The 11,161-nt window shown below is 38.4% G+C and overlaps 1 protein-coding gene across 2 annotated transcripts in view; it reads right to left on the bottom strand.

The window, feature by feature from the left end:
• Positions 1-2,483: 2,483 nt before the first annotated feature.
• The window catches only part of LOC107711221 (meteorin-like protein), a 15,195-nt gene continuing 6,517 nt past the window's right edge, over positions 2,484-11,161 (bottom strand). The window contains exons 2-4 of one of the 2 annotated variants that reach the window (XM_016516162.1): positions 9,778-10,166; positions 4,787-4,846; positions 2,484-3,308 (exon numbers count right to left, since the gene is read on the bottom strand). In XM_016516162.1, the coding sequence (XP_016371648.1) occupies positions 2,995-3,308; positions 4,787-4,846; positions 9,778-10,166 (763 nt within the window). In that variant the 3' untranslated portion in view covers positions 2,484-2,994. The remainder of the gene's footprint in view (positions 3,309-4,786; positions 4,847-9,777; positions 10,167-11,161) is intronic. The other variant, XM_016516163.1, reaches the window with a different exon arrangement.

Below are 11,161 nucleotides of genomic sequence, written 5' to 3'. Positions count from 1 at the left end.
TCTGAAGGGCAGTACTAAAAAAAAAAGTAGTTTCCCGGATCATCCTGTTCAAAAGTTTTCACCCCCCACTCTTAATGCACCGTGTTTACTTTGTGCATTAGTGAATGTGTGCAGCTTTTGTAATAGTTGTGTATAAGTTCCTCAGTTGTCCTCAGTGTGAAAAAATGGATCTCAAAACCATAGTCATTGTTGATAATGGGTGCTGGAAAAAATGCTAGAAAACCAACGAATGTGCAGGACCTGAAGGATTTCTCTGAAGAACAGTGGGCAATTTGAACTCCTCAGGAAAAACAAAAGACTCATGAACAACTATCCAAAAACAACAGCATTATGTATTAACCATATATACTCCCCTCCAAAAGTATTGGAACAGTGAGGTCAATTCCTTTATTTTTGCTGTTGACTGAAAACATTGGAGCTTGACATCAAAAGATGAATATGAGACAAGAGATCAACATTTCAGCTTTTATTTCCAGGTATTTTCATCTGGATCTGACAAACACAACTTAGAAGATAGCACCTTTTGTTTGAACCCACCCATTGCACCCAATGGTGTGTCCTATTATATTGATTATTCAAACAATAAATAGCACTGAATGTCTGCGCTCCGTTTCAGATTTTGCCTGTGCAGACTGCATTTATAGTTAGACTTGTAACCAACATGAAAACCAGAGAGCCGTCTATGGGTGAAAAACAAGCAATTGTGAAGCTGAGAGAAGATGGAGAATCAATAAGAGCCATTGCACAAACATTGGCCCAAGCCAGTACAACCATTTGGAATGTCCTGAGGAAGAAAGAAACCACTGGTGTACTAAGTAACAGACCTCGAACAGGTAGACCAAGGAAAACATCAGCAGTTGACGACAGAAACATTGTGACCGCTGTAAAGAAAGACCCTAAAACAACTGTTAGTGACATCAGCAAGAACCTCCAAAGGGCAGGAGTGAGGGTATCACTGGACTGATGAGACAAAGACTAACCTTTACCAAAGTGATGGAAAGGCTAAAGTTTGTAAAAAAGGATCTGCTCATGATCCCAAACATACAAGCTCATCTGAAACAAAGGGGAGGTAATGTCATGGCTTGGGCTTGCATCGCTTCTTCTGGGACGGGCTCATTAATCCTAATTGATGTAACGCATGACGGCAGCAGCAAAATGAACTCAGAAGTCTACAGAAACATTTTGTCTGCCAATGGAAAGATGCAACCAAACTGATTGGGAGATCCTTCATCATGCAGCAAGATAATGACCCAAAACATAGTGCCAAAGCAACCAAGAAGTTCATCAGGGGCAAGAAGTGGAAGGTTTTAGACTGGCCAAGTTAATCTCCAGACTTAAACCCTATAAACAAAAGGTGCTATCTTCTAAATTGTGTTTATCAGATCCAGATGTGAATACCTGGAAATAAAAGCTGAAATGTTGATCTCATCTCATATTCATCTTTTGATGTCAAACCCAAATATTTGCAGTCTACAGCAACAATTAAGGAATTGGCCTCACTGTTCCAATACTTTTGGAGGGGAGTGTATACATTTTTGAATGAAGTACAGTAATTGCCATCAATTCAGCTATTATTTTGTCTTGCGGATTATGTATAAACATCTATTATGTAAAAGGATTTTGCAGGGTAGTACTAAACGAAAAACAAATGATTCCTCTTATTTTTTGTTATTATTATTATAACATTTTGAAGATTCTGCGAAGTGTATATAAGTTTATGACCAACTGTACCTTGTTGTGAAACTAATACCTCAAATCATCAAGCATCACTATTACACTATTGCTCATACTGCTCAGGAATTTGAACAAACCAGGGATTAGTAAAATGTTTTTGGACTCCAAAAGTGCACAGTGGAAAACCCCTTGGTTTCATAGAAAATTATTGGAACAAAATATAACTAAACATTACTGGCCGGTTACTAACCAAGTTTCCGATCTGTAACACTTGAAAGGGATGTTATTCCGGTTTTCTAGTATGACTCTATGACTTTCTGTGGAAGACAAAATAGAGATTTTGAAAAATGCCAGTTTCGCCTTTGTGTTTCACTGAAGTTTGAAACAACATGAGGACCAGTAAATGATGACAGAATTTAGTATTTTTTTTTTTTTGTAAACTTTCCCTTTAAGCATATACCATATTCAGCACTGCTTGTGTTACGGACATGAATGCTACCCTAAAAGTGTGGTTTGTAGAGGAGAGGTGTGATAATATTTTTCTAAGTAATCTGCCTTGTGAGAAAAACACCTCACACAGTTACGTTAAATAATGATTCAAGCCATATCTAGAGACCAGAATATACTTCATACTTGGGGATGAGCTCTTGTGTCTTAAAACCCCCAGTAAACAGTGACTATATAGAAGCAATAAAAATCATTTTTGGACAGTTCATAGATTAAGTATTTCACAATAGAGGGAAGTAGACTACACCATGACCTAATTTACATTAAAAAACAGGCACTGATTTGATTCCAAAGAGAAAAAAAAAAAGTTTTAATCCTTGGAAAGACACATTTGCAATTGAACAGCCTGAAGACAAAACACAGGCAGGAATTGCACTTTCAAATTTTCTTAAAAAATAAAAATTAAACAGCAGGCTTTTTCATCAATATATTTCTGTCATAGAAACAACTGCAAAACTGTACATCAAGCTTTTTACAAAGCATTTGGGACTTCCGTTTTAGAATGTTCTTTTCACATTTTTACACATTCATCAGCCAGATCTGCTACATTGTGAATATCAGTCTTAAGACATATCGGGAGAAATCGGCATTAGATTAGTTAATTCAAGTCCAACTTCGGTTGTCTTTGCGGGATGTTTTAAGAGCAAGAGTCGCGTCTCAAGTCATGCTGGGACAGCAGGTTTCTGCATCAGTATTGCAGTCTATACGATTTAAACCCAATCTCTCTCTGCAGACACAAACAGAGACAGACAGCTGTTCGCAGGGTCACAGTTCCTCGCGACGGGGTGGACCGTGTGGTTTCCTGGAAAGAATTCAGTCTGTGTCCAAATGACATGGGTTGGTCCCTTGCTGCTGTGCGTCCTCATACACCCTAAGGAAGTCCTTGTACCGTGGAGCGCAGCTGAGCCAGGCCTCTCCGAATCGCACAGTCCCAGTGAAGAGGAACTCACCCTCCCCTGGTTTAACCCCACACTGCCTGGGCATCTTCACAAAGCCTGTCCAGCGTTTAGCCCGGCCGCCCCCTGACACAAACACTTGTGTCTTCTGTCTGTAAAGGCTACTCAGGGACACTGTGACAGAGGTCTGGTCCTCCTTCTCTGCCACGCCAAGAACACTGCCCCGCGCCACTGTAGAGAGAAAAAATAAAACAACGTAAGAAAAACAGTTTTTTTTTTCTTTTTTTTTTTCTCCATACTGACTGCATTATGGGACGTGCCTGGTCAAACAATCCTCAAAGAATGTATATGGGGTTCCCATTTTAATGTATAGCACACAATGGGCCAACAATCTTAAAAGATTTTAATGGGAATTTTCTCTTGACAGTTTCTTAGGAAACACTTTATTTCAAGGACTAATTCTCACAATTAACTTGTTGCTTATGAGCATTCATATTACTAGCATATTGGCTGGTTATTAGTACTTATAAAGCACATATTAATGCCTTATTCTGCATAACCATATTTTAGATTCCTTAATCCTATCCCACACCTAAACTTAACAACTACCTTACTATTAATAAGCAGCAAATTAGGAGTTTGAGGCAGAAGTTGTAGTTAATAGTTAGTTAATAGTGAGAACTGATCCCCAAACTAAAGTGTGACCATTTCTTATGATTAATTTTTGATTCCAACATAAAACACAAACTATGTCTTTAAAAACATGTAACCAATAGGACCACGCCCCTATAAGAAAGTAATAGGAATTTTAAGTATTTTTCAGGATTTTAAAAGTTTTCCATTCATCTAAAACAATGCAGGTAGAGTTTAGAAAAATATTACATAATTTCGAACATAACTCTTTTCAGTGATATACTATTACTAATACTGGAGTGCTGATATGATGCGGATATATTTATATTAATAATTTCTTATTAGCAATTATCAAATTTTATTAATTAACAACATGAGTAAAGTTTGTAAGTTAACTTTGACGTTGGCTTGAGAAAGCCTAGTCTAATCTAAAATAGTTAGATTTAAGATGGATTTTTGAAGAGCCTTGACTAATAAACATTTCGAGCTTGTAACACCAAAGAGAAAGGAAAAATTGAAATCGCATCATATGACCCCTTTAATTCAACAGATTTTTTTGGAGTTTTGATCATCCATTTTAGGAAAACTAAGTAAGATTGTTTTCATTTTAACACATCTCTAGACCAGGCATTTTTTTTTATTATTCTTCCACTGCCCTATATCTCACATTTGTAAACACAAATATCTGTTCTGTGTGAATGTTTATTCTTAAAATACTAAATGATAGTAATAGGATTAAATCCATGAACAAGGCTGTCAGTAAAGTATGGAGCTAATAGGGCCAAATATTGGCTTATTAACTGGCTGGTGCGACTGTGGTCCATTTATCGGTCTGTAATATTCTTAAGAACCAAATGGTTCCAAATTCCAAATTCCTGCAGGAATTTCAGTTTATTCAGTAGGACCTTATTTGATTCTTTGAAGAATCTTATTTGATCCCATCAAAGTATTCATGTAACTCAAACAGTTGCCTGATGGGAAGGATGCTTTCAGACTGGTTCCAAATTTTAACTGAAATTCAATTTGATTTTAAACTAGTGATTATCAAAAACATTTAAAGATGTGACTCGTCTTACCAAAGTCACTGGTGCAAACGGCCAGCAGGACCTCCGTATCTGTACAAGGTTGGCAGGGTGCTGTGGAGAGATACAGAACAACAAAATCAGACCAAACACAGCCAACGCTTGATGGTAAAGCAACAGTAAGAACATGAACGTGCATAATGTAGCGTTTTGTTTTTAGAAATCCTTCTAACAAAAAACAGCACACTGATCTATCTACACCCACCACGTGGACTTTCAAAGACAATTAATTTCTGCTGCAGATGGTTATTTATTGAGCGTGAAGAAGCCAACTTTATCGTCACGGTTTGTCGGCTTCTAACCAAACAGAAATGTGGGGTGGCCTGCGAGAAAAGGCTCCTCATAAAAAAAAAAAAGAAACAAAAACATCTGAAGTTGGTGGAGAGGAGGGAAACATCTCAACCCTTCCCCCTCTAGAAAAACACTGACAAACACACACCGCGTCCTCACACCCCAACGCAAATGAGATCCAGCTGAGAAGAACTCCAACAAGGAGCAGAGACTCCAAGGACTAGTAGCTCTGGGTCCAAGACAAAAAAGAAACGTCCAGTGGAGCCCACGTTCCACCTGTGCCAACAACCTAGAGTGAGTTGAACACTTTGCACTATTTAACAACCCATAGCGACATATGACAAGAGACAAACACTCCTTTGCTTTTAGGTGGCCGCAGAGTCCTGTGACTGCTGTAAGGCAATCAGTGTAAGCTAAACACTGGCAGCACCGTGTCGGCTTTGATCAGCGCGTTTCTCTATCCAAATAAATCAGGCCACAGTCTCGTGGCTCTGGGGTCATTACAGCCCCCACGTGCAGCTATAATCCAGCACATTTGTCTTGAGGGTCTCAACCCTCTCAGGCTTGCAGGGAGGAGCGAGCGACTGGTTGTTTCAGGTGGCTGGGTGGAGGGGTTTATGGGTATTTTACAGGTTTATGGGTAGCGGTCTGTGGGTCAGGGCAGGTGTGTCTGACAGGCAAAAGTTTAGCTGTCTATTAGTGCAAGTGGATTGAGGGGCTTTAAAAAGTTTTCCAAAACTGTAACAACTACAGTAAATGTGAGTGTTGGCTGGCAGTCCAAAACTCATCGCCACAAGACTAGAGTGTTATGGGTGGGAACAACAAATTGCAATGTGGTTGCTAAAGTATTTTGGTCTTTAGTTTACAACACTGTTGTAAAGTGAGTGTCGTATGGTGCCTGACACCCAATCTACACTGGAAGCAAGTCACAAATAAGAGTGACAAACAAGTGTCCACGAAAAGAAAATATTGTGAAAAATGATGACAATTTAAAATAAATGTTCTCAATTATAATATATTTAAAAATGTAATTTATTCCTGTGATGTAAAGCTGAATTTTCAGCCTCATTGCTCCAGTCTTCAGTGTCACATGATCCTTCAGAAATCATTCTAATATGCTGATTTGCTGCTCACAAAGCATTTCAGTAAACAGTAATACATTTTTAGTTACACTTTATTTTAGGATGTGTTTACTACAGTGTAATTACACAAATACAGAGTATTATTCTGTCTGTACAGGACGTAAAGAGGCAACACTGTGTAAATACTATTAAATAATGTACCATATGATATATAATGCATAATATGCATAATTTACTGTTATTATGGTCACACTTTATTTTAAGGTGCAATTTTCGCCATTAAGAAAAAAATTAACTATGACTTTTGCCTCAATATATTCCTAATTTGCTGCTTATTAATAGTTAGTAAGATAGTTGTTAAGTTTAGGTATTGGGTAGGATTAGGGATGTAGAATTTGCAGAATATGTGCTTTATAAGTACTAATAAACAGCCAATATGTTAATAATGCTAATAAGCAACTAGGTAATTATGAGAATTGGTCCCTATACTGAAGTGTTACTGTTTTTACTATAGTATATATACACGCACATTAAAGATGTGTAATAAGGACACTGTAAATAGTGTTACCAATTTTTTCTTTTATGAATCCGTTTTTTTTCTTTGATGTAAAGAAAAAGTTTGAAATAGTATAAAGTTCATTCTTTGATGAATACATACTGTCACTTTTGAACAATTTAAGGTGTCCTTGCTGAGTATGTATTCATTTCTTTTAAAACATTAAATATAAGTCATGTTATTAACCATAACAAAACTAAATCACTCCCATTATAAATGTATGCACTGCTTGTGCATCAGCAATGGCTGTTTACAGTGTGGGCTGATAGACTGTTTAAATAATAGCAATCTAGATTTACTAGTATCACCGTAGATTGGGTGTTACCATGGAGAGTGGGCAAAATAACTGATCTGTATCAAAACCCGATCTGCTGAACCTGACCCTTCACATATGAGCACAGTAGGTCATGTCTGTTGAGGAAACTGTGGGTGGAGGAGAGCGGACCAGAGGTCGGCCGTGTTGCAACACAAGAAACAATCGCACCACCAACAGGGCCAGAGGTCATCCAGGAATCAGCTTCGCAACAGCTGGCAAACGCCAAAGCTTCAAAGCGGGTGATCGTTCAGAACGCTAGGCCTGGCAGAGGTTTGATGTGAAGTGTTAACTGCTGCCACATCCTGAACACTAAAGCCGCGCTTAAAGCGCAGATGGGTTTTTTCAAAAGCTTTGCGGCGGATCACATGCAAAAGTTAAAACGGAACCGCAGGAATGGGCTGGCATCTGAGTCAGCAGCCCTCACTGCCCCGAATTAATGCAACGCTGCTGGGATCGCAACCACTTCACATGCTGGCAGGGCAAAAGGGGGAAGATAGTGTCCCTGCTACATCTGGTCCCTCTGCATTCCATGCTAATGGAGAGAAGATTCATATGCATCCCAACCACTTCAGAGAGGCGGAACGAAAAGTAATGAAGGAAAAAGTGAGGGAGGGGAAGCCAGAGAGACAGGGGAAAAGAGGAAGAGGAAGGGAATAGGGAAAAAAGATGGAGATATGTCCTGCCAACAGTTGGACTCTTGTGGCGCTTTTCCACTGCGTGGTATGACTCGGCACGGCACAGTACGGCACGGCTCGGTTTGCGTTTCCACTGCAGTTTAGTACCGCTTTAGAGTGGGCGGGATTATTCACATGTCGTTATTGTTGCGCCGCCTCTACTGCCACGACTCCTGAAAAATTGTTTATTTAAATCTAGCAGGTCTGTTGTGTCTCGTGTCGCAAGTTCAGTGACGCAGGTAGTGACGATTCTCTCCGTCCAATCAGTGATTAGCAGAGTTTACAAGTCACATTTTGGTAATGGTACGGTTCGCTTGGAACCTCAACCGAGGTGGTACTAAAAAAAGTACCAGTTACTGTACCCAGTGGAAAACCCCCCAAAAGTGAACCGTACCGTGCCGTACCATGCAGTGGAAAAGCGCCATAAGACACATTCCACACCGATGGAAAGCAACTCAATTCCAGCACAGCAGGTCAACATTCATGAGGTGAGCGTGAAAAAACCCAAAAGTTCGGAAACAGGAAAACAGGTCACCTTACAGATGTGCCCGCTCAGATCGCTGAAATCACAAACGGCAAACACACAAGCTTTCTGGAGGACATTGACATCACGGGCCACATCAAATCACGTGGTCCCAAACCACGGAAACTGTTTAAAGTTTCTCTGCTTTATACTGTATCCATGCCTGCAAAATACAGCTGTTTATCAGAGCCAACTTTACATGGCAGTTATGAATTCATACCGAACAATACTTTTGCTTTGTTTGGGAGAGGAAAAACAGACTTGTTATATGATGCATCTACACTGCTTCAGGCCATTCAGCTCTTCGGATTTGGCAGGTGCACTGCTTGAAATGTAATTTCTGAAAGGAGGCTGAATGTTTCACATGTTTTGCCGGTGTAAATCGTAACGGGGCGCTTGTGACGTCCCGTTGTGAGACTTATGCCACACGACCTGAAAAACACAGTCTGTATTTATCGCACGAAAAACAAGGTTCAAATCAGTATCGCTTTCCAGAGCAAATACGAGCACAGATCCACCATCTCAGCATCACAGAGGGGAGGACGTTTCCTGAGGTAAAGATATCATCTGTTGATGGGCATGAAAACATTGGCTTCAGATCGCATACTTTTTAAAATAAACAAAGCCTTGGTATTGCGTGCATTAGTAACCGTGTACCCAAAACCCCTGGAGTCACAGAAATGTAATAATGCTTTTTGCTGAAAGAAGCAATTATTGTTGGAATTCAAAAGAAAGGGAGGGTACACCTAAAAAAAATATTTTTTAAAGAAATGAATACTTTTATTCAGCAAGGATGGGTTAAATTGATCAAAAGTGACAGTAAGGACATTTTTAATGTTATATCAAATAAATGATTCATCAAAAAAAATGTATCATGGTTTTCAACAATGATGATAAGAAATGTTTCTTGAGCAGTAAATCAGCATATTAAAATGATTTCTGAAGGATCATGAGACACTGAAGACTGGAGTAATAACATTAAAACAGAACATTTTAATAATAGTTCACAATATTACTGTTTTACTGTATTTTTGATCAAATAAACGCAACCTTGGTGAGCTTCTTTCAAAAACATTAAAAAAATCTTACTGTTCTTTAAATGTGACCATCTGTGAAATCCAGGCTTAAGTCTCAAAGTCTAATTATGAGATAACAAGCATCAAAGTTTACTTTCAACCATTAATTTCACTATGATTTCCATTTTTGACATGGCCTTACTCTGTCAGTATTAAAGATATAAAGGATACATTTTCACAAAACGTTATTTACATTATGAAGGATGATTTTATGTAGAAAACAGTAAATCACAAAAAAATGACTTTAGCTGGGTTTTCACAGGCAGGGTCACAAATAATCCAGGAAATAATAATAGGATTTTTAGTCTGTGTCTGATAGCTTTGAGACTATTTCTGTTTTACATATTCCCAAATTCTACTCTACTCCTTAAATTTGGCAAAAAACATGTACATTTCCGTTTCAGGAAATACATCACATGAAAGAAAACTGCCTTTTTAAGTCTTTAAAGATCAAGAGAACCTCATACCAGATAATGACTGTGGATCTGCTCCTGGTCTGTGGTTGACCAGCTCGTACTGCAAGGCTGTGATTTTTCGGCTGATGTCCCTTTGAGGAACTGCCTCGATGAAGAGCGCCCCGTCCTGGATGCTGAAACAGTGCACTCTCCCCTCGGCCTGATCTTCCTCACGGAGGAGCAATCGCAGTTTGCCCAGCCGGTCCAGGTAGATGTGGGTCCCGCTGGACTCTTTAGAGGGCTTGATGCAGACGGAGAGAAGAGACGCCGCTGGGGACAGTGTGTTTGGCCGCAGGTTGACGATGATGGCCCCTGTGGGGTAAAGCCACTCCAGAAACCCCTGGGCGCAGCGGAGATACACCTGTTCCACATCCCGAGTGTGTCCCTCATGGGTCAGCCCACTACAAGAAAGGAGAAAGGAGATATAAGCTCGGTTCCAGAACCAACCCTACTTTATATGGCAGAATTCTACTGAAACTGAACCTTGTAAGTTAATAAACTGAAAATAAACTGAAACACTCTACATAGGCAGCACATAGGCAGGGGTTGTTTTTTTTTTTTCAGTCAGATGATGCATTTTTTTCAATTTTGTAACATTTTACAATAAGGTTTTATTTGTTAACATTAGTTTACTACATTAGTTAAACTACATTAATTAAACTTAATGAAAAATGCATTGTATACAGCATGTAATAATTTTAGTCAATGTTAATTTCAACATTTACCAATACATTTTAAAAGTTTTATTTGTGAACATTAGTTAATGCACTGTGAACTAACATGAACATTTATATATTTACTAAATAGCATTGTTAATGCATTTATCAATGTAAACAAGTGAGACCTTCTTGTTAAGTGTTAACCACAATTTAATGACATGTGTAAAACTGCATTAAATTAAATAAATTAACTATGCAGATAAGCTTATTTAACATACTATTTATACAAAATATTTGCTGTTTTGGATTTGGAACAAATACAAACAAGTTGCAGATTAGTGGCTGAACGATACATATTTTTTGTTGATGGCTCAACATTATAGGGAACAAAGTGTCCAATGGCTGATATAAAGTAAATAAATATATCACACCACTTAATATAAAGTAAATAACACAAGCATAGCGGTCTCTAAAATTACATTTACATTTCTTTACATAATATTTACTAAAATAAATTTAAATAATCTTAAAATGAATCAACTTGGAAAATCTGTAAAATAAACAGATTTATACTTAAAATAGCAAGTTCTTCTATGTTTTCAAAATAAAAGAAATTTGCATTTCTTTTAACATCAGTCAGTAATCAAAATTCACCCCAACTACTTTCTAAACACATACTATTGAGCTCAACATCCAATCATCAACCGATGGATAGTAACAAGTCCCTGCCCTACATT

This window comes from Sinocyclocheilus rhinocerous, unplaced genomic scaffold, assembly GCF_001515625.1.
Source record: "Sinocyclocheilus rhinocerous isolate Xijiao unplaced genomic scaffold, SAMN03320098_v1.1 scaffold115, whole genome shotgun sequence".
NCBI lineage: Eukaryota > Metazoa > Chordata > Actinopteri > Cypriniformes > Cyprinidae > Sinocyclocheilus > Sinocyclocheilus rhinocerous.
Note: the sequence above shows the minus strand (reverse complement) of the source record. Positions and strands in the feature narration are given on the sequence as shown.